This window comes from Oenanthe melanoleuca, chromosome 2, assembly GCF_029582105.1.
Source record: "Oenanthe melanoleuca isolate GR-GAL-2019-014 chromosome 2, OMel1.0, whole genome shotgun sequence".
NCBI classification, from domain to species: Eukaryota; Metazoa; Chordata; class Aves; order Passeriformes; family Muscicapidae; genus Oenanthe; species Oenanthe melanoleuca.
Window position 1 is genome coordinate 82,264,319 of NC_079335.1, and position 23,906 is coordinate 82,288,224.

The 23,906-nt window shown below is 39.3% G+C and overlaps 1 protein-coding gene across 2 annotated transcripts; it reads left to right on the plus strand.

Annotated features, from left to right (window-relative positions):
- Positions 1 to 23,576, plus strand: RIPK1 (receptor interacting serine/threonine kinase 1). Of its 2 annotated transcripts, XM_056486124.1 has the most exons (12): positions 1 to 140; positions 4,644 to 4,855; positions 6,500 to 6,653; positions 7,566 to 7,703; positions 10,108 to 10,336; positions 11,155 to 11,304; positions 12,415 to 12,491; positions 14,769 to 14,859; positions 17,039 to 17,641; positions 19,166 to 19,237; positions 21,042 to 21,206; positions 21,884 to 23,576. In XM_056486124.1, the coding sequence occupies exons 2-12, from the start codon at positions 4,704 to 4,706 to the stop codon at positions 22,168 to 22,170; spliced, it is 2,118 nt and encodes a 705-aa protein (XP_056342099.1). In that variant the 5' UTR covers positions 1 to 140; positions 4,644 to 4,703; the 3' UTR covers positions 22,171 to 23,576. The 2 variants fall into 2 exon arrangements, with proteins under 2 accessions (XP_056342099.1, XP_056342100.1); XM_056486125.1 differs by lacking the exons at positions 1 to 140; positions 4,644 to 4,855 and having other exon boundaries at positions 6,524 to 6,613.
- The last annotated feature ends 330 nt before the right edge of the window (positions 23,577 to 23,906 follow it).

Sequence of the window (23,906 nt, forward strand, 5' to 3'; positions counted from 1 at the left end):
TCGCACCGCCCAGAGAGCCGAGCGACACATCACTGGGCGGCACCCGCGCCACTTCGAGCTGACCCGGGACGGAGGCGGGGGCAAACCCCGCTGCCACCGGTGCCCGGGGACGCACCGGGACTTTCAGAGGCCAGGTCGCGGTAAGGCAGGCGCGCCGGAGCGGGGGCAGCGGGAGCGAGGGGGGGCCGCGCTGCTGCACCCAAACCGACACCAGGGTGGCGACCCCGCTGTGCACAAGCGTAAAATGCAGGGGGCTGCCAGGGTGACGGCTGCCGAGGCGAGATGGCCCGGCGGCGGTGCGGCGCTCCGTCCCACCCATCCCATCCCGCGCCACCGCGGAGGGGCTCCTGGGCACGGGAAACGGGAAGCGGCGGGCGGGGGAGCGGTGCGTACGAGAGGAGGCGGCGGCAGGAAGCCGCCGGGAGGAGAAGGCGATATGGCAAGTCGGCGAACGAGGAACTAGGCCAGAGCAGCCCCGCGTTAGGGCTTCCCGGCTCCTTGGCGAGGAGCCGCCTCTGGCGCTGCCCGCCCTGGGCATGGCGGCTGCGCTGGGGCCGAGCGGGAGCGGCGGCCGCCCCTGCCTCGCCCTGGGCACCGCGGCCGCGCCCGCCTCGCCCGTCTCAGACAGCCGGGCCCGGCATGGCGCCGCAGCCGAGACAGCCCTTCCCCATTGCCATACGGAATGCACACTCTTGTGACCAGAGCCGACTGTAACACCTTTGCACAGACCCCATGCTGCATTTTGTACAGGCCACTGCACAGACCCCATCCCTTCCTCTTCCCACGCTGCCTCTTTTCCTGTGAAAACTTGTGTTGCAAAACACCTTTGTTTCCCTTTGCATTGGCTTCTCCTCCCCTTCCCACGGGATGCTTTCTTTAACCTGCTGACTATCTGACACAGGTATTTTCTTTGCTATTTCCAAAAGGAAAAAATAATTTTAAAAAAATCATTCCTTATTGAAAAGCTGAAAAACCTGAGCAGAACTGAAAGGTTTAGATGAAGCGGGTTATGTCATTTACAGCAACAGATCTGAGATACCCTGTCAGCTTTTAACACATCATTGTCTCAGTCAGTATTTTTGTTATCAGCTGTAGCAACCCTGTCTCCTGTTACTCATTTGGGAATACCAGCTTTGGCTTCTATTCTTAATTCCTTTCCATTAAGGACTGATAATTCATTGGCCACGAGTTTTGCTACTTGCTCATTTTCTCCAATTAAAGTTTGTAGCATCTCTTAAGAACTTAGGTGCTGGGAGCATCATTGGACTACAAAAGGCTGCAATCAATGTTTTTACATATTACTGTGCTGATGTGCTCAGTGCTCCTCCTTAACCATGCAGGTCACATCAGATCTGCATCAGATCAGTTGCAAATCGTTAAAACTGAGCAAAGCACTTTTGAACAGTGATTAGGAATATGACCCGATGACCTAATGTTCAGGTTATGATTCTGGTGAATTTATATGTCCTTTAGGAGTTACAGAAGAGGACATAACCATGGTGTTAAAACGAAAAATGCCACAAACACACCCAGCACACTTCTATCCTTTTCTAAAGAACACCAGTCATACTGGTGGACAGAAATTCCTCTCTTCTAGCAACGAGTATTTAAAACAATACAATGAGGGTACTTGGTAAATATGAACCCAACCAAATACAAATGTTCAGAATAGTATATGGAAAAAACTGCTTTATAATTGATCAAGTATATAGATGAGGGTTACTTCACAGAATGTAAATTAACCACTAGAAAAATGCATAGCTTCTGTATGGGTTGGCTAAGTTTAGCTACAAAATTTCTATATTCTTAACCATAAATACATAATACATAAATTGATGTGTCCTAAGTACTAAGGACACATATAAATTACTCTGTATCTCAGTAAGAAGCAGTAGAATGAACCTGAGTCTCTGAGCTTCTGTCCTTGGCTTTTTATCATCTGATATTTTAAGGTATCATAAGCCAATATCTCATGTTAAGTAGTATACCAGAATAAGTAGTCTTTGCTTTAAAGCCTAGCTAGACATTGTTTCCTGTGATATTCATTCTAGAAAAAATTAAAAAAAAAAAAAACAAACACAAAAACCAAAAAACTTTGGATTTTAAATAAGTCATTAGATCAGAGAGTTTCTATTCATTACTTAATAAGAATGAGCCAAAAAAGCAGTAGCATCTCACCATGCATAAGAGGGAAGGTTCCTTCCCATCTAATAAGAAAATTCCCTCTTCTTGAATGTTACCCAACTCGCTTCAGCAGATACATTATGATTTTAGAAGTTATTACGTCTTTTAAATTTCCAAGAATTTCAGTTATAGTGACTACATGTGGCTTGGTAGGAATGGGTAATTAATGTTAATAGGAACAAGGTTCTGTATTTGTTGCAGTTTTGGGAAGACATATTTTTTGCCAGGTTATATGCCAGTCCCAAGCTATCAGTGGTATTAATGCAACTTTTGAGATTCAGCATTCAAAAATACACATCTACTTTGCATTCACAAGAAAAGCATATGCAAGTCTTATAATTACTACCTAGATACATAATTGCTGTTACCATGGAAAAATTAACATTCATAAGTGACTTCAAACCAATTCTTGGAAGGGAGACCAAGATAAAGAAACAAGGTGTTTATACCCTGTGTGACTCTCATGACTGAATTTAGGCCCTTGTACGTGTGACATCCACCCCATCTGCACAAAAGTCAGTATGACCACATGAACAAATCCAGAGAACCATCACCAGAAACTTCCAGGGAGATAAAAGCTCAGCTATGAAAGCAGCAATGGCACTACTATGAGTCCTTTTTGGACTGCTATGAGCAGTATGTTACCTGCTATTTGACTGGCAGTAAAGGAATTAAAAAATCAAAACAACCCCAAAACAAACAAACAAAAACATCACAAAAACAAACAACCACCAAAAAGGAAAAAATATCACAACAAGCAAATCGTTATTAGGCATAGCAGGACTTACCTTCTTACTAAATGAATGCAGTCATATCCTCAGGCTTGTGCTCATAATGCTGCAAATGCAGCAAAACAAAGTCTGCATCTTTTTGAAGTCTGTAAAGCCAAAGCAGAAAACTCTGAAGAGAGGACACTGCTCTGGGTGTAGGGAGGTTATTTCCTCTCTGCATTACAATAGCCCATAGAGTCTCTATATGTACTTGGAAGAGAAGGCTCTTGCTCTATCTCTTCTACAGGCACAACTTATGTATTTTTTTTTAAATGAACTTATTCTTCCTGTTTTGGTTTATCAGTATTGAACTGATAAGAGCACTTGCAACTCGGCGCTGAAACATCTCTCTTCCCTTAGGTACCTACTTTCTACACACACTAACTCCTTAGTTCCCAGGCTCCCCAAAGAGCCTGTGGTAATGAGGCAGTCAAAATTAGGCTGCAGCTGATGTTCACAACATTAAGTGATCTTTTCAATTAGAGATTGGATGATACAGGTGCATAGTAGTTTACAGGAGTTAGCAGTTATTTGTTGGTCTGGAAAAACTTGGGAGTCCCTTTGCTACACAATTTAGAGCTCTTAGTAATCCAAACGAGGCAATCAGCTGCTGCTGATAGTGGCACTTAGAGATAGTGCCTTTCTCCCAGCTCTGTCTGTTATAGTTACCCAAGATGAGTGGAAAATGAACAGCCCTGCCAGTCTCTTGGACTTTGTCTTTTCTCAGCAAACTCTTTCTTTACCTGATGTTAGATGCTTAAGTGAAAAACTTTGTGAGGGGAAAAAAAAGCAGAGCTTGTTGGCTTGCACCAGTGCTAGCAAAGCATCTTGCTGACATATACTGAAGGCAGGGGCTGGCCTGGGAACCATATTAGGCAAGAGTGCCACAACTTAATCAAAGGATTAAAATTATTCTGGCATCCACTGGCGTTTCCTTACCTATTACTTATCTGTTTACTTATCTATTACCTACCCATTTCATAACATCCCCCAAACTATTTTTGTCTCAATGCACTTAGGAGTTACTACAAGTCTTCACAATTTCTTTGTTCCTTTTATTGTTAATGGGCAGAGGAGAAGTTGCCATACATGATCCTTCCTAGCACTTGTCTCCTTGAGTTCATGTGCAAATAAGTTTCACCCTCCAGAGGAACCTTTTATTTAGTTGCTTGGTTTAAGCTTTAAGCAAACCCTTTAGAGCTAGGTTTGCAAAGATGCCTAAAAGGTAGCTTAAGAATTATGTAAGAATCTGGGCACTTGACAGGCCCATGTTCAGGCAATTCAGAAAACAAGATACCTATCAGAATCATTTGGCACCACCTGCCTTTGGGACCGTGGCTCTTGATTTTTCTGGGGTTTGGATTTTGCACATATGAAGTATAGGGACAGTACCAATCTACTGCATATTGTATAGATAAAAACTATTTATCAACAGCACCTTGAGATCCTCAGGTGAAGAAATCAACTGCAGTTGTTCTAATCAACTGAATATAACGGTAGTGGGTTGACAGGATAAATCATTGTGATCATTAGGTCTGATTCTGTGAGAACCACAGTGTTTTTGGTTTCCAACTGAGCATTCATAAGGGTCATGAGAGTTTATGTTTCTGTCCCACTCCTTAAATGTACACTTATTTAGTGGAACAGCTAAATGCTTTCAATGACACTTCTTTTTCCTCTATACTACAGGTCCAGAAGCACCAGGGTGCTTGATTTTGTTTTAATTGCTAAGCCACAAAGACTGCAGCCATGTCTCTGGAAGACATCCACATGAACACCAAGGATTTGCTTGAAAAAAAGCAATTAGATGCTGGAGGATTTGGAACAATTTCTTTATGCTTTCACAAGAAACATGGATATGTAGTATTAAAAAAAGTGTATACAGGACCACAACGCACTGAGTAAGTTACTGATCTCAGTTCTGATTTTCATTTCACTAAGTCCTCTAAATTCAGTTAAGATAAACCTAAATGAAGTGCAATAATTTCAAGTCTTTGGATTCTGGAGATACTTTATGTGGAGAAAAGTAAACAATACTAACAACTGTCCTGTGAATTTTCTTTTTTTCCCCTCTCGAGACAACTTTTTTAGTTTTAACTCATAGTTCCAGTGAAGTTCCTGGCTTTTGTTACAAAGTGAGCACTATCATGAATTGTTAAGAATCAAGAGAACTCTTGCACACTTAAGGAAATGCAGGAACTCAGTGGTCACATGATATTTCAAACTTGCAGATATGTTTTTAATGAAATTATCCAACTGTAGATGTCCACTAGGAACTAAACGCACATAAATTATTGGCAGGACTATAACCTCTTGTGTGTTAGTACCATGAATGTAACCTTCTCTCTCTTGAGAAAGAGCAAAGTGAGCCAAGCCCACTGATTTAATTCAAAGATTGAATTAGCTGTTGATTTCAGTCGATTCAGGTTACATTGCTGCTCTACTATCTCACAGCTGTAACTATCATAAAACTTTCCCATGAGTCATCTACTAGAAAGAGACAAAATTCCATGTTTTTTCTACTTTGGGTTATGATAAATAAATTAACCGAGTTTTTACTTTGCTGGTGGAAAGCAAATTAAGAAATTCTAGTAGTTTGCAGCCTTCAATGACAGTTTGGGAAGACCACAGTTAAAATGGACAAGCCTGCCAAGTGTATTTTGGAGTTTGTGTTTTTATTTTTTCATTACACAGGCTCATAATTTTGTTATTTCTTAAAATACTGAACCAAAAGTCTTTAGCAAATTTTTAACTGATCCTAACGCAAAGAAAAAAAACCAGCTTCTTCTGTAGTAGTATGGAGGAACACAGATGGAGAAAGCAGTTTTAAATCAGAGGGTAGGAAAACATTAGCAAGCAAGATTTTCTTACATCCTTTTGTCTGATGACTAGAACATGAACAATAATAAAAATACCACCCCTTCTATTAATTATGTAATGGATACTATCTTTTTTAAAGACCCTTAGTGAGCTCCCAGCTATGTACCTGTGATTACTGATGGGTTGTACTGAGGCTGAGGTAAAGAGTTAAGACTTTTAATTCATCCTAAACCAGTAATTGTTAGCAAATGCCATCATAATTTAGTATGTGTGTGGTTCCCTTGTAAGAAATCAGTTTTGAACTTGAAGCCCTTTGGAAACAAGACCTCTATAAATAGTTTCCTGTAAAAGAAGTAGTGGAGTGGATCTTGATCCTCCTTGTTCCAAGGCTCTTTCAGCTCTGCCCAGATCTCACCCCAGTTTAAAGATTCAGACATCCACAGCTACCTACAAGAAGAATGCTTATGCAGTTTCTGAAAAGCAGGCCTTAAAATCAGACTGAGCAGACAGTCTCTGTGTAAGGCATTTGAGCAGCATCTTAGAGAATATAACCTGGCATGAACAACTCTATAAATTCAAAATCAGCTGAAAATATGGTTAATCTTGCAGGGGTTCTAGGGGCCTTGACATTTTTGGCCATGGTTTTCATTACGAATCAGTGTAATTTTCATCCCTTTGTTCTTTCTAGGCTGGCACCTAAATTCAGTGTGATTTCTGTTTTACAGGTACAATGTTTCCCTTCTTGAGGAGGGCAGGATTATGCGCAGACTGCAGCATGACCGTGTGGTAAAGCTACTCGGTGTCATTTTGGAAGATGGAAACTACTCACTTGTGATGGAGTATGTGGACCGGGGGAACATGATGAAAGTGCTACGGAATGTGAGCAGTCAATTACTTTATCCCTTAGGGTTGGTGAGCTGCTTGAAAGGGACAGCATGTTACTGCCATATCCAGAGAATGGAGTCATTCTTATTTTTGTATTAAAAAGCCAGTAGCAGCACTGCCTCCTCTAGAGACAGCAGACAATGACAATGGCTTTCCTGTGCATCACAGAGAAGCAGACCAATTCAGATTAAAATGTTCTAGAAGTGGCTGTAGAGACATGTGGAGAATTTGCTAAATATGTAGCAAATGTTTGTACATATGGAGTGACTCTAGAGTTATTTTAATGCCAAAATTTTGATCCAAGAAGGACCTTAGAACCATAGAATATCCCTACTTGGAAGGGACCTTGACAGATCAAGTCCCACTTGCACAGGACAACCCCAAAAATCCACAATAACCACCCTCTGGGTGAAGAATCTTCTCCTAATATCCAAACTAAACCTTGCCCAATCCAGCTTCATGCCATTCTGACAGGCCCTATCCCTGACCACCAGAGAGAAGAGACCAGTGCCAGTCCCTCCGCTTCCCATCATGAGGAAGCTGTAGACCATGCTGAGGTATTCCCTCAGTCTCCTCCAGGCTGAACAAACCAAGTGACCTCAGCCCTTCCTCATATGGCTTTCTCCCAAATTTTTCACCATATTTGTGCCTTCCTCTGGAGACTCTCTAACGGATTTACATCCTTCTTAAATCATGGCCAAAACTGCACACAGTATTCAAGGTCAGGCCATACCAGTGTGGAGCAGAGTGTGACAATCACCTCCCTCATCCTGCTGGTGATGCAGGCTTTTCTTACCATAGCCTAAGCAGAGGTACTCTTGGGACCGAGGAACTTTTTCTAAAGACTGAGTTTTAATTTGACTGTTGTAGTTGCATTTTTTAATAGATGGCACTTCTTTCTTTTAGCTCTCACTACCTTTGTCAGTGAGAGGGCGTTTCGTGCTGGAGATCACAGAAGGAATGCTTTATCTGCATGAGCAGGGCTTTGTTCATAAAGACCTAAAACCAGAAAACATCCTTGTGGACAGAGACTTCCACATTAAGGTACTTTTTAGAATGTGAATGGAGATTTGGGTTGAAGAACCCCATTTCAGGCATGCTGGTGAAAGTTCCTAGCTTGGTGGAATTGGTAGATGAATGCCTTTGTAATTTAGTGAGCTATCACTGGGAGAGTGTTAGCCCTGGATTGCTGAATTATTGTGACCTGTACAACCTCTGAATCTGAGATTTGCACAGTATTCCTCCGACTGTGAAAAAAAAACCACTAAGGGCATTAAAAATATTTTTGAGAATTAGCAAGCTATAAATAACGAAACAATTAGAAAGATGAAACAAGTGTTAATACAGAATTTGAAACAAAATAGAATGTTTTATGGATAATGTCTTTTGTCCTTTAGTACTTGAATTTCTCCTCCTGCCTTCACTTCCTTTTTTTTATTCCTTTCTTTCTTTTGCCTGTTGTCTTCTCTTTTGTACCTCTCTTTTCGCTTAGTCATCATTTTAAAATGACATCCAGGAGCTACAAAATAACCCCATCAGGACACTACTTCAAAGAATGGTTTATAAGCCTATTCCAAAGCCCTTCTATTAACTTTAGTGGGGTTTTGGATCAAGACACATAGATATAGAGGCTACTGTGGAATAAACCTGAGGGGAATTTGCAGCAGTCTTCATCAAATATCCTGTCTCTGGTCAAGGTGAGTTGTTGAAATAATCACCCCATTACAGTTTGAAATTATAGAAAAAATTTCTCTGAAGAGAACTCTGCCATTTTCTATTTCTCACAGAACTTTGTCATATTTCTCATTTCTCTCACATAAATTAGTAAGAAGTTCTTTGACAAGGTTAATATAGTAGCAAGTGCAGTATGAGCAGCTTGCAGATAAGAATTGTAAATTTATTTCTTTTCCAAAAATAAAAACCCCATCTTGATCTGCTTTAAATGTAAATTGTATGGGGAGTTGGGTTTCAGCTCACTTATATGAACAGGACCAAAGTAGGCCATCATCACATTTCATGACAAACTGATCTGGAACACAGGATCAAATTCAGAATCAGATAAGGCTTCCTTAAGTAGCTTCATCAAAAGTATAATTTAAGGCAACTGTTGTACAATCTATCTGCTTGAATGTGTTTAACATTGTCAATAATTGGAAAGGGAAATAGTTGTTCCAGGAAATTGTAAATGTAGTAAAAATTTTATGTCCTATCCTTCTCTATCACTAGACCTCCTTCCACTTGTAGACATGAACCTGGACTCCTACTTCCTCAGCAGAATGTCACCTAGATTTTCCTCTGAATACACAACCTCTAAACATAGCCCAAGGCTCCAGAAATTCAAGAGGAACAATAATAGTTAGAGGCAATAAGAGAGAAAAGTGAGTTAGAAGTGAGGCAAGGTGTCACCTCACTTTTATCTGAAGTAATTGAGTTACACAACTCTGTTTGACAGCTGCCTATGGCCAAGAGAGACAGGCCCATTTTCTTGCAGCTTTCCTCTCCTGTTGACCTCCCGTTCCCTTGTGTTAGCACTGGTGCTAATCTGGACACCCTGCCTTGATTTAGGAAGCCAAACCAACAGATTACCATTTACCTTTTTGGCAGTGCTATCCTGTTGGAGAGCACTTGGTTCAGCAAGCTGCTTGACTGCCTTACACTAGGTCTTCCCAGATAAGTGTCAGTGCTGGAACAAGAGGAGCAGAGGGAACACATAATAGGAGACTGGGGGAAAGAAGGGAAGGATTACTTTCTTCACCACCAGTTGTTAGTCTAGTTGCAAAACTGCACCCTAAAGTTTCATTAATAGCACATTGTCAAGCACACAGTACCCAGCTATCTCTGCTTTAACCTGTTCCATGCTATTCTTTTCCATGTCTCTTTGTCATACATATCACATCATTTTAGATCCTCTTCTTTTCCTTTTCTGAAAGAAGATCTAAAGTGGTTGAGTTAAATGGAATCTGAGTGGAAAGGACAGTGAGGGAGAAGGCATATGTGCCCATCTCATAGATTAATTCTAGGTTTGAATCTTAGATTCTTCTCCTATGAATCTTCTGTTCTCCCATGAGCACTGCAAGCAGACCTTAAATATGACTGTCAATATGAGTGAAACCAAATTTCTTCTATTCTTACATTGTGCAAGTGATTAATAATATTTAACATACATTAATAATAACAGTTAAACACAATTAATAATAATTGTTCAGCCTAATAGGTCCCAATTGGCAGTGATCCATTATTTAGGACAAAACCCAAACCAAAGAAAGAAAAAACCAAGAAAAAAAATCAAATCATTTGTTTTCCTTTCTTAAGTTGTATTTTTTTACTATTTAATTTTTAGCTAAGTTATTAGATTAGTATTAAGACTTGATAAAATTGAGCACTGCATGCAATACTTGTTTATCTCTTCTTCATTACAGCACTAGCTCTGATGTGTCTCATTTTTCAGATTGCAGATCTCGGTGTTGCCTCCTTTAAGAGCTGGAGTAGGCTGACCCAAGAAGAAACTGTCAGACAGAAGCAAATGAAGAGCACTTACCAGAACAATGCTGGGACTCTTTTCTACATGGCCCCAGAGCATTTACGCTGTGTTAATACTAAACCAGTAGAGAAATCAGATGTTTACAGCTTTGGCATTGTGATCTGGGCAATTTTTGCTAACAAAGAGCCATACGAAAGTACGTTACTTCTCAAAGGATGCTATCAGAAAAATAAGTTACAAATATTAAGCATTTAACATTATAAAATTGAGATTAGTAGATTGCATCTCCTATGGCCTAGAATAGCACCAGTTTGGCACTTCATGGCCAGTGAGAAAAATTAAGCTGACTTCTAAGCATGGACAAGAACATCTGAATGAAATGCAGCCATGAACTGAATCTCCTCACATCTATATGGTGTGGGCACAAACCAGATTTGGTGGCAGAAATGAGGCAAACCTCAGGTGGGCCAGGATGGACACTTTGATGGACACTATTTCTGTGTGTAACTAGTCCACCTCAGGAAATGAGAATGATTTCACAGTCAGTTACCAATTCTCAGCTGTGTGGTGCTGATTTCTCAATATGCACCATTGGGCTTGTGTAGAACAATGGGAGACAACTGTGGAATTCCAGAGTACATGTTTATAATTTTGAATGGATTTTTTTGCTATTTAAATGGCTACATGTTGCCTGTGTGCCCATCTTTGTATGCATATCTAGTGCAGAGCTGATGCACCTGAGATGCAGGTTCTAGAGGGCTACATCTGTAACACTCAGACTGCACATATCTTACATATAAAAGTAAATCCATTAATCTCAAATCTCTAATCCATGTAAGTCAGGGCAGTGGATGCAAATTTACTAATATGAAAGATTTGTAGCTGTAACCTGCACCTCTTTGAAATCATATTTTACATACCCACAAACACACAGGGAGCCACTTCATTGATTTTTACCTAATGAAAGGTAGCAAAACTTATGAGCAGATCCTGATAGGAAATTTTATTTTTCAGATGCTATAAATGAAAACCACATTTGCTTTGGCATCATTAATGGAAACAGACCAGACATAAAGGAGATTGCTGATAAATGTCCAGTGGAAATTATTGACTTAATGAAGCAATGCTGGGATGAAGATTCAAAGAAACGTCCAACCTTTGCAGGTAAGGCATTGCTTTAGGATTCATATTTGTCTGAGTCCACTGATAATTTATAATGCAACAAAACAAACCTGAGTATTTTCCTCTTGAAATAAGGTGGGGTTTTTTTTGAAAACTGAAATAGCAATGCACATGCTGTACCATGACCAAAAAGGGGATCTGATCCAGCATTTACAGGTTTGATAAATCCTAGTAAGTGAATGGAGCTAATTAAGACACTTTATCCCTGATAATTTCTTTTCAGCATAGTATAATCTTATTGCTGAAATTTACATAAAAACTAACATCAAGGGATATAGTATATCTTGACCATGATTGAGAAAATATCCTATTCAAAGTACTCTAAATTCAAAAGCTGTCCTAGTTATCCTTCCATAAGCAGTCTGACTGGTTTTGATAGCTAAATATCCTTTCATATGGTCAGATGGCAAAACACTTCCAATCAGTAGAAGTCTTGGCTGAATGGTCTGGGAAGGAGACTAAGACAAAATAAACCAAAATTCTATATCTCTTTGTCTCTTCTTTCTGCCTCAATACATAGTGCTCAAAAAAGAAAACCCCAACAAACTAAAAAAAGAAACCAAACCCAAAAAACCAACAACAAAAAGCCAACAACCCAGAAAACCCCAAAACAACAAAAAGAGGGAAAAAAAAATCCAACCCACTCCCCTCCCAAATAAATAACAGGAAACAGGGTATTTAGACAGGGTCACCAACAGCTTCATATACAGCAGGCATGTACATAAATACTCAGAGAAAATTTGTAGCCCATAAGGAACCCACCTATTATCTCCACCTTTAACATATATCTGCTAATAGATTAATCTTATACTTGTATTGGGTCTTGGCTTCTAATTTTCCCATAGGCAAACCAAGGAAAGATGCTCTCAGCTACTAATCATAGACAGATTTCACCCTAGAAAGCAATACAACAACAAAAAATCCCTAGAGGTCATCCTGTTCTTGTTACTGTTTAAGACTAAATGTATCATGTGAACATGTATTCTGACATCATAGAAGTTTTCATTCCTTTTCCATCAAGATTGTTAACATTACAAATCACTTTTACTTTCCATTGAAAACCACTTTCACTTAGCTCTTCTACTTTTGCAGAAATCAGTGAAAGATATGAGCCATTTTACTATCAAAATCTAGGAAAAAATATTGAAGAAGATCTGAAGAATTTAAAAGTGAGTAGCTTTCTAAGCATTTTGAGGTTCCCCACATTCCTTCTTCCCTATCTCAATTATGGCCAGAGTCTGCCACCTCAGGACTGATCATGCTTGACTGATGTGATGTCCTTCTGTGATAAAATGGCTGGATTTGTGAATGAGGGCAGAACAGTGCATTCTCAACCTTCAGAAAGTATTAAACACTCTCTCCCAAACTACTCTTGTATCCAAGTTCAGATGTTGCTGTCTGGATGAGCAGATGAAAAGAGGTTGGATGGTGACTCCCAGAGGAGAGCAGCTGATGGGTCCCAATTCATCTGCAGGCCAGATGCAGCTGCAGGAGTGCAGAGGGCTGGGACCTGGCCTGGTTTACTCCTCTGTCAGTGATATGACAAAAGTGATGGAGCACACATAAGGTGTGCAGGTGACCAGACTAGAAGGACCAGTCAATGCAGTCACCAGGCTGATAGCTGCAGGCTGGAGGAATGTGGTGACAGAAACCTCATGAGATTCAGAAAGCACAAATGGAACATGTTGCAACTGGGGTTAAATAACCCCTGGCTTCAGTGCCAACCAGGAGCTGCCCAGCCAGGGAGCAGCACTGCCAAGAAGAATCTGAGGGTGTTGGAGAGCAGTGACCTGGCCACCATCCTGCCTGGCACCCAGCAGCATCACAAACAGCAGATCTGCTCAGACCTTGTTAGTTCTGATAGGAGATGGGTCTACTTCAGCCCAGACATGCAATGGCTTTGGAGGACAAAGAAATAGCAACCTGCCCCTATGTGTGAGGAGTTTGGGAAGATGGATATAAGCTCTTCACAGCAGCACATCATGTGAGGACTAGAGAAAAAAAGACTAATACAGAAACAAACACAGTAACTGTTAAAAAAAAAAAAAAAAAAAACAACTAACAGAGTTTTGAAAAATGAAACTGATGAAACAGATTTCTTGGATTGATTTGATCAAATTCCCAATGTGAACTGTATATATGTCTAACTTAGGACAGCAGCCCCAAATCAGGACCATGGCAAATTTTACTAGATGGATTAGCACTCTGCAGATGCGCCTCTCACATCATAGGGACAAAATGACTGTTTAGGAAAAGGGCTGTGAGTTTATTACTTGCTCAGGAAGGAAAGCATCCATTACAATCAGAGCACAGATTGTGAAGAGTGGATCCAAGGCAAGTCACTATGTGAATTACTAGTACAGCTTCAGTAGCAACATGACTTAGAGGGTTTGGGCATAACCTCCCTGCTGCCTGCCCAGCAATCAAGAAAGCCTCCTAACTAAAATGATTACAGAATCACAGAATGGTTAAGGTTGAAAGGGACCAAAAGTCATCTGGTTCAACCCCCTGTTCAAACAATTCCATTACTCAAGTGAAATCTAAGGACCTGCAGTTGTATGTAATGTGTGTTAGAATGTCACCTTCTGTTTTCAGAGGGAAGTCAATTTTTTGGAAAGAGATGGGTAGGAATTGTTGATTTTTAATCTGCAAAACTACTCCTTGGGTTTACTTAATTAAAAAAAAAAAAAAAAAAAAAACACTAACACAAACTCTACTTTTGGAAATTATTTAATAAGTAAGCAACACTTGGGGAATAATAAGTTGAGAAATAATTTTTCCAGGTTAAAAAAAATTACTTCCAGTAAAGCCTGAATAATGGGAACATCAAAGGAGTAGAACAGGAGTAGATTTTGCCTTCACTGTAGTTAAGTGAGGATGAGGGTTATAGAAAGGAAATTGCACTGCTTCTTTCTGAAAATTTCCTCTAAACTCCTCATCATAAAAGTCAGTGTGCCTATACCTGAATGTTAACTGTTTCTCACTTCTTCTTCCCTGTTGATGAATGAACTTATTAAATATAGATCCACAGAACAGGATTCATGTTTGCTACCTTTACCTCAGCAGCAACCCCTCACCGAGATTGCTTGCCAAAAGTCTGGCTATTAAATACAAGTCAGACAACCCAGAGTCACTCTGGATTAAGCTTACATTCATGTAGGCAAGGGTACTGTTTGGCCAACTCAGAGTATTATTACTGCAGTTACATTGCAGTCCTCCCTCCCTTCACTGAAGAAAAGATTTTGCTCACCTGTAGCAAAGCAATGGGTATTTCCTGTCAGGCCGTGCTCCCTGAAAGAGTATGGGAACTTTTCCCAGAGATTCACAGAATCTGTTCATCCAGCTCACTTCACAGTGAAGCTGAAGTGCTGTTTCATAATCTATAGGTACTCCCTTTGTTTAAACTTTTGCCTACAATTTGATCATTTGTTCCTTCTCACATGCAGGAAATGCGGCCCGAGTCAAATGAACTGCTGCATAGCATGGAATCCCTTCAAATAGATGCCGTACCAGAAGATACCAGCAATGGTCAAATAGGTAAGTCACTAGCACGTAATTATTCTGTGTATTTGTCAAAGATAAAGTTGTGTACAAAGCAAGTAACCTCGGGTTAAGGTTATGCATCAGCACCTCAGAAAGAATTGTAATAACTGAGATGATGTTATTTGCTCCCAGAAGTCGCACTTACAATTTCAAATTTTCCATCCTCTACAGTTCAAACCCATCTCCTTTTACTTTTCTGCTTTTCTCTTCCATGCCAAAAATTTCACTCAACATTAAACTTTACAATGGTCACTTTGATAATTACTTTTCATACTTGATCTTTCTTCTCGTCTTTTTAATCATGCCAACTGCTTGGTTTGTAAGCTTTAATTTCATTAAGACTTTTCTTTTGCCCCCTCCATCCTTTCTTATGAATGCTCTGAATATGATCAAGATACATAATTGTAAAGCATTCCTTTGTTTAGGATCTTGGTCTCTAAGGAATCTGAGGAACACTAGTAGATAGTTTTCTATCTCTTTTCTCTCACACTTTCATCGAATCTTAGATGAGTTGTGATTTTATAGACCTGGCTGTCTAATAATGTATCTAATATGATAGAGTTTTGTAGTAGTGTATCTGGAATTCTCTTACCAAAGTTTCTTAATGTCAAGGGACACAGGATCTTATTTGCAACACTGATTTACAAGAAATAATAAAAAATCCAGTAAAAATTAAATTCTGCTGAGTTGTCTAAGACATGATTAAATTAATAATGTTAAACTGTAACATGCAACTAATAAATCTAACCCAAAGCTAGGTTTGCCACAACTGTTCCTCAGTAGAACTGATGGACTTAGGGCAGCCCCACTGCTATATTTTTAAGTGAGTGTAGTTACATTTCCTGAGCAGAAAGAATCATGTACGACTGCTGCAGATTGCAGATGCTCTCAAGTTCTAAGTACAAAGACTTTGTTGTGAATGTCCACTGCAGAAGGATGCCATCTTGCCAGCCTGTCAGTAAAAGTCAGGGGTTTTCCTCTAGTCAATGGGCATCACTCAGACAGTGGTAGTGAAAGGCATCCCACAGGACCTGTTCATACATCTCAAGCTTGCCCTGGAGAATAGAGGCCATACAGTTTATGTTAATGCTGAATTTCTAAGAGCTTTGGATGGGGTTATTTCTGTATTAGCCATTCCTCCCCTCCCTCTCTAGCAGTGGTAGCAAAACAAGCAGAGCAAATCCAACTGAAGGTGTACTAATATACAGCCATCCAAAGGAATTAGTTTTGGTCCTGCCTAATATGGGATGAAATAATGTAAAATTTAGGGTGGGGGAAAAACCCAGTTCACTGGCATTGTCTGAGCTAAATAGAAGCGCATACACTTTATTCCTGTTTTACAGTGCTCTGTAAGTTCCTTTGCTTCAAGCAATGTATGATATTTTCTAGAAAAATGTGAAGCTTTCAAAATTTTAAGAAAGAATTTGTAGTCCTACTCTTAAAAATATAAGTACAAGTAGTAACAAACAGATTTTTATGTTTCTTATTTTGTCTTGGAATGCTACAGCATCATACAGATTATAACTCCATCTAGTTCAATTCTGAAGTGGAGCTTCCTTTGATACTGAAAATTAGTTTGAAAGATGCAGATGACACAGACTACTTTATCTGGTAGACATTACTTGTAAAAATGTATTCTTTGGGACCAGAATATTCATCATTAAATACCTGGACAGGACACTACATAATAATTTTAAAGTAAGATTTAAATGACAAATTATTTGTGCTGTATGAGATTACATCTGTTATTACAGTGGCATTATTTTCCATCATGTTACACTTCAGTTTTGCACTGATCAAACTCCAGTTAATGTCAGAGGAGACACAACAGTAAATCAGACCCTACAAATGCCTCCAGGAATGTTTGTTTCAGTGGCTGAAAACTTGATATCAATATAAGCAGAGTATGCAGTGAATTCTCACACTACTTGAGATAGTGAGATTTTTAACACTAATAGCTTAAACAAACCTGTACTTCCTAGATAAAAATCTGTTCTACTTGTCAGTAAAGCTGTTTTATTTTATAGAGTGTCTTATGCTGGAAGCAATGTTTTATTGAAACCTTTTAGATATACAATAATCATAAAGTAGGTTAATAGTTTTTAGTACCATTGCAACAAGTTAAATACTTGCATTTGAATGTTTTCAAACACTGCATGTTCTTCCCTTTCAGATCAGCCTAGTTCTCTACACAGCTCTCAAGGTCCCATGACCAATGAGGTTAATGAAGCCCTGTTTGCTGCCTCCCCTGAGAACCAGCCCATTGAGAGCTGTGAGACATCATTTGCACCTCCTGATAATCTGGAAAGAAAACTTCAGCATGAATACAACTACCACGCGTTTGGGAGCCGGATGGATAAAGAAACTCCACCTTTAGCACAAATCTTTTCAGTAGAATGGAGCCCTGGAATAATACAGGAAAAAACTGTGAAAGTTTTCTCTGATCCATTTGCAATGCCTTCTCCTGCTTCTCAACGGAGTGAACAGTATCCAAGAGCTGAGAAAGCAGCATCAAACACTAATCCATATCTCCAGGCAAACACTGATCCAAATTTTTGGCCACAGGCAGCTGCAAAAACACCGAAATGGGGAAATGCAGATACTTTTTACAGGCCCATTCCCAACAGTCTTCCAGTAGGAAACCCTGGGGATGCCTATGGACTGCCCTCAGCCAGTAACTTTAGCCTAAGTAAACCTCCTGTGCCAGAATCTGGACAAAACTGGCAGCCACAGACCAACGTAAACTGGTATTCAAAGAATGCAGACACAGATACAGGTGAGACTCCTCCTCCCCCAACACCTATGTTTCTGAAAACACACTTTTCCTCTATTCAGTGAAGTGGTCAGAAGAGTTTTGTAGTTCATGGAACAACCTACTTATTGCAAGTTGATCTGTAATATAGCAAGGGTGAATTTATCTCGTGAAGTTCTCTTTGTTTACTCAAAGTTAAAACACTCTAGCTTTGACTTCATTATGCTGCTTTCACTGATGTCAGGCTGCCAATTTCAAATGAACCATTTCTAGAGCAGCCGTGTAACAGAAGAGCATGAGACCCAACATCTGACTCTTCAGCTACCAGCCAAGGAAGAGCAGACAGCAAGTACTGCTAAAGCAACTCCCAAAACCAGGAGCTGCTACCAGTCATTCTAGGCAAGCTGAGGAGAACTTTGAATCTGAAACAGTAACATTCATACCATAGGTTCTGCTTGTGCAGAAACAATACTTGTAGCATTTCAGAAAAAGAGATGGATAGTTTTTGGCTTGACTTGCAGCAAGCTGAGAGACTCCTGAACCTAGGGAGCCAGCAAGGAGCTAAGGCTTGTAACTGGTTCCTCCAGAGAGCTCTGCCTGGTGGAGAGCTGAGGGAGAGCTTCTGTTGGTGGTTGCTGGTATGCCATGGAATAGAAAGGTATGGAGGCAAAGAAGGAAGAGAATATTGGGCACTAACAAAACATGTAAATAAGTGGTAGCTGGAGACCTACAAGATACAACTTGGAGGAGCTAGAGACATCATGAGATGCCTGCTCCTACTCTTGGATATTTTTAGCATGGTGTTATTTTCCAGGTCATCTCACAAGAAAATGAAGGATGCCTAGCTTTTTACAAGCAGAATGACACAAAGATGTTATTCTGTTAAATTATTTATGCAGAGGCTGTGATTAGTTGTTTATGTGAGTTTATTTACTGAAATTAATCCGAGGGCTGTCATGTCAGAAGGCAGGCATTAGAATTTTCAACATTGCTAATAAAGGAAAACCTTCTGTTTGAAAGAAATAAAGAAAACAGTTATTATAGGAACTTATTAGAGGAAATAGCATAGCAGATAACCAGACTGAGGTGCACAAGATCCACATTTCAGCTCTTCACTGACTTGTTGGGTGACTGTAACCCATCTGCTCTTGCTTCCCCAGTATGGGTTGCAAAGCTCATCAAGAACTCATACTTGGGACTTTGGAATCTGCCAGTTTGAATACCTCATACAAGGCAGCTCAGTCTGTAACTGCAGTGTGCTGTGATCCCACATTGCCAGATATTCCTACACCCATGTGGAAGCCCATTGTCCTCACTGAGATCCCAAGGATGCTTAAGGTTATTAGTAACTCAGCAAAACCACAGTAAGACCATTGCATAAACTAGAGTTATTCAAGGAGACACTATCCTGCTAATTAATAAGCTTCTCATCTCTGTATTTTAGAGCACTGTATACTCACATTGTTACAAATATGGCAGTCATTGTTAAGTATATCTACTTTTAGATTTACAAAATGCTTTTGGCATTTCTTTTTTCTCTTTCTACAGGTTACAGAGATTCCACTTCTTTCACAAGGGGAACATTTGCATTCCATCCTAGTACATCCAGAGTAAGCTCAGGTATGTGCTGTGGCCTTCATCTGCCCTGGTAGCCAACATGCTCTGCATTGCACCTTGACCACTAAGGCAAAAAACTTCAGGAACTTGAAATAATTTCTGTTATTGCTCAAATACCTCTAATCATAGCTGAAGTTTTCAGTATCAGCAGGTAAAATTAATTCCTGTCTCTAGCAGGACCTAAATACACCATTAAACATGTATTTGATAAATCAAGGACAACATATTCATTTATGTAAGAACTTCAAAAATATGAGAGCATTTCAAGATCTCCTGTACATCTAAATAGTCACTTCCTTAGATTAAACTTCAAGTTTCTGTCACTCTGCCCAGCTCTGGAACCATACACACATTTGGGATTTTAATACAAATTTCTAGCTACAGCCTTCATGCTGATCAGCCTTCATTGGAGCACAAGTCTCTACTGTTCTACTGGCATGAACCCCTAAAATCATGTAATATCCTTTATGAGTTATATTAATATATGCTCCTTTCAAGTTGTGTAGCTTGGGACACACTGAATTCTTGAATTAATCCTTTCAAAGGCTTGTCCAGTTTCTAAGTGGTCTACACTACAAAGAAAACTTGAAAGGGGAGATTTCTGTATTCTTGACTCTGCACCCCTTAATTGATGACCCAAACCTGGGAAGCTGCAAAGTGTAAAGGTTTGGGAAAGGAGATTTATAAGCACAGTAAGTTACTGTTAATACTGTAATATTGACAAAGTATTTGCATACATTTTCATATCTTATGCTAAATTAATTTTGTTGCCAGATAAGAACATAGCAAACCTGAGGTTTATTTATATTTTTAACTACAAATATTATGTGTTTCCTGAGTTTTCTGGCTCTTAGAAAAAAAAAAAAGGATACAGGAATCATAATGTTATGAGTAGAAGTAATAATGTTATGAGACATGATAAAATGCATTCCTTTTTTGCAACTTCATCAGTCTAACCATGCATACATATATTTGTGACTTGCAGTCTCTGGTTAGCATACATTAAGTGCAGTTAGATGTTCATACATAACTATAGATTTTCACACTTCACATTGCAATTGAGTGTGTAACAAGGATGTAACCATGATTTCAGGTTTAAATTATTAAATACAGAGCTTAGCTTATCATTTTAAGTATCTGTACTTCAATTTTAGACCCAGGTTATGAGATTAACCATTTAAGAGAGAGTTAGAATGTTTAATGGATGAATATCTAAGCAGAGTTCAGAAAACACTGTCAAGAGAACAGAAAGCTGACATCACCTAACATGAATAGTGACTTAGCTTCATGCTGCGTGTGAAAATCAGACAACAATAAACAAAAAGATCAACTTATGTGTTTTACTAATCATATCTTATGAGCAACATGATTTGCTGTAGTGTCACAGAACTCAGAAGTCGTAACTGTATACCTGAACTTAGATCTGTGAAAAGTAAAGCTGAGAGGCAGAAGCAAGGCTTTAAGATTTAAACAAAAAGAGCATTCGAGACAAGGCTGACCTGAAGCTGTTAGGCAGCAGAAAGGAAGACTGCTACTATGCATTCCCAAGGCACAGAGAACATTATTTACAGTCTAGTAACCATCAGCTTGGTTGTAGCTCTCTGTCATAAATAGACTGGGCTTTCACTGAAATACATTTGTGTCACAGGGCACAGTGAAAATATGCTCAGAGCACAATTTCCAGTAAATGGCTGTTTCTACATCAAGTGCAATGAATATCACTCCCCTTACTAGTAGAACTTCTTCCTCCTTGTGTTAGTTCTTGACATTTGAACCTTATGCTGTTGTTTGTAAATTTGTGTTAAAGTTCCTCATACAGATGATTCAATCAAGTACAACATAAGTAACAGCTCTGGAATTCAAATTGGATCCTACAATCACATGAAGATTGAAGAGCAGAATCCACATGCCAGCACTAGTCCTGTTGCTATGCAAGCAATTTATGCAGAGTATGAAGCAAGGGGTGTATTTGGTAAGAGAAATTTCTCCCTAGTTTTCATGTGTTCATCCCATATAATTATCTGAAAATCATTTGGTTTGGAATGTATAAAACATTCAAACTTCCTAGAGGCAAAGCATGGATTGGAGATCCTCACTTGACTTCTAATTTAAATCATAGAATATCCTGAGTTGGAATGGACCCGTGCAGATCACAGAGTCCAGTGCCTAACATGACACGGGGAAAACTGAAAGTTAAACCATGTATTCAAGAGCCACAACAACTTCGTTCAGATAGAAGTTGGACAATTCTGAAATATAATTTATTTTCATTGGTCAATACTGATTTAAACTATCCCTGTGTATTCCTAAGTAACATTCGTGTCTCAAAATATAAAATATATACAGCTCTTCCAGAATTCTAGAATGGGTTTTTTTGTCTTGCAGATTTAAGTGACAACCTATGATAGCTTCAGATTAAAGAGCAAGTCCAGCAACTGACCTATGAATACACATGTTCTGTCTGGTCATTTCTTGCTTGCCATCACTGGGTTATGCTGCCTCCATGAAATGAACTTCTGATTGCATTGCTAAGATTCTGTCTCCAGATATTATCAATAAATAGTTGGGGGAAGACAGGAGAGAGGGAGTGAAAGGAGCAGAAGAACTGTTGAATGATGTAATTTTCTTACACTCTTATTCTTTTTGCAGACAATACTACTGTCCTGACAGAAAAGCATTTGAATCTAGTGAGAGAAAAGCTGGCTAAGCAGTGGAAGCACTGTGCTCGAAAACTGGGCTTCAGTGATCCCGAGATTGATGAAATTGATCATGACTATGAACGAGATGGACTAAAAGAAAAAGTTTACCAAATGCTGCTCAAGTGGGTAATGAGGGAAGGCTCCAAAGGTGCTACAGTTGGAAAACTTGCCAAGGCCCTCTTTGGCTGCCAAAGACTGGATCTCCTTGGAAGTTTGATGCAAATCCAAGAAGAATAAGTTTACTGAGAATAGACTTTCTAGAACTCTCCTTTTTGCACAGACTTTTTGGAGCATGTTTTTTTCCACCAACCAGTTTTCAGTGATTATTTCCAATAAATCAAACAGTTCACATCACAATATTTGGTCTTCCAAAGGATAAAAGAAAACCAGCATCTTCCTTCCAAATAGAACAATTGTCCAAAGGCAAAAACAAAATGCAAGACAAATACCAATTCAAGGAGAATGTATTGCACAAAATTTCTACATTCTAATCTTGAAACATGTCAGTAGTCTTGTTCAGTTCCGAAGATTGACCTATTGCTTGAAAAACTTGTATAGAAACCAAAATCAACCCTTACATTTTTTCAGAAGTGCCAATACTTATCATGCCAGTATTTGACTGGTTTAAGTGAATAATATATTTCAAATCTTTTTATAATTTTATTAAATATAGATGCCTATAATTATGCAGTAGCATAAAAGCAAAACCTATTTCTGGCTTTAAAAGTCTGTAATTGATATTTTATAGTTATAATATTGCATTAGATTTTTTACATTGTTTGGTAGAAAAGGTTTTACAGGGTAAGAGTCTCATCTGCTTTATGAAATAAGGAAAAAATAAGTTAAATCAGTATGCAATCCATATTTAAAATGCAAGAGTACAAGAGTTTTGGGAAGGGAAAGGTGCCTTATTACCTCTTGACTGAAGACCCATTCTTCTACTAGTTCTGGGGGCTCCATGTCACTACGTTCTGAATCTCCTATGTTGCATTTATATTAGTAGGTTAAATGCATCTAGGAATGTTACTGGATGCTGAGGTTAAACTGGCATGCTGCAGCCTGCTGCCAGAATAGCAAATTCTTTAAAGCTCCAAAATGTGCAAAGACTATTTCACAGCACTCAGGTTGTTTCTGGGGAACACTGGAACAGCTCTGTAGTTAGGAGTGATAATATCCCAGTGCTTGGAAATGTTCCTTATCAGTCTGACTTCCTAATATTGACATAATCTCAGTGTGCAGTATCTATGAAAGAAGAATTACTGGAAGTTTTTTGACCAAGGAATTATGCCAAACTGCTCTTATGGGGGACAGCACCTCCTGTTCTATCAGATATTTCAAGCAGATGTTTTGAAGCAGGTAATTGTTTAAGCTGTACATAGAGCACTAGATGTTCATTTAGTGTTCATAACTATTCATTTTAATTGTCAAAAAAAAAGCTAATAAGTTAATTGGAGTGCCATTAAAATGGATTCCCTCTCCTTGATACAGCACTCACCATTTCAGTGGAAGCAAAATGAAACTGTAATCCAAGCAAGCATCAACGTATTTGTAATCTTTAAACCCACTTAAAATTTATTGCACTGCCTTACAGTTTTGACTTAGCAACATGCTAAATTTTCTATAAACTCTTGAGTACAACAGAATTATATGGTTTGTTCTGTCGAATATAATGTCTTGGGGTGACTGTATGATGCTTGTATCCCCAGTTGTCTGTTCTGTTAGTGTTGGATGTGGAGTTTTGCAGCTTTAAGACCAGTTCCAGGAGTTAAGGGGGAGAGAAGAGGTGCAGAATTTGTTATCAAGAGTCTGAGCGAGCTCGCCTGTATCCTTCACACAGACTGGGTTGTCTGCAGTGAACAGCAGCAGAGAGATCTCCTTTGCTTTTGGTTAGTTTCTGGCTAGCTGAGGCAGAGAAGCTTCCTGGACTGTGGGAGATTTTTCCCTTTTCCTTGGAATTGTTCAAACCTGCTCTG

What these genes read in the sequence shown, in the direction of transcription:
- RIPK1 (XM_056486124.1), top strand. Translation starts at nt 4,704, where the DNA reads ATGTCTCTGGAAGACATCCACATGAACACCAAGGATTTGCTTGAAAAA. An exon ending in GAATGCAGACACAGATACAG is followed by an intron (nt 17,642 to 19,165) that starts GTGAGACTCCTC and finishes CTCTTTCTACAG; the next exon opens with GTTACAGAGATTCCACTTCT. An exon ending in TACATCCAGAGTAAGCTCAG is followed by an intron (nt 19,238 to 21,041) that starts GTATGTGCTGTG and finishes TTTGTGTTAAAG; the next exon opens with TTCCTCATACAGATGATTCA.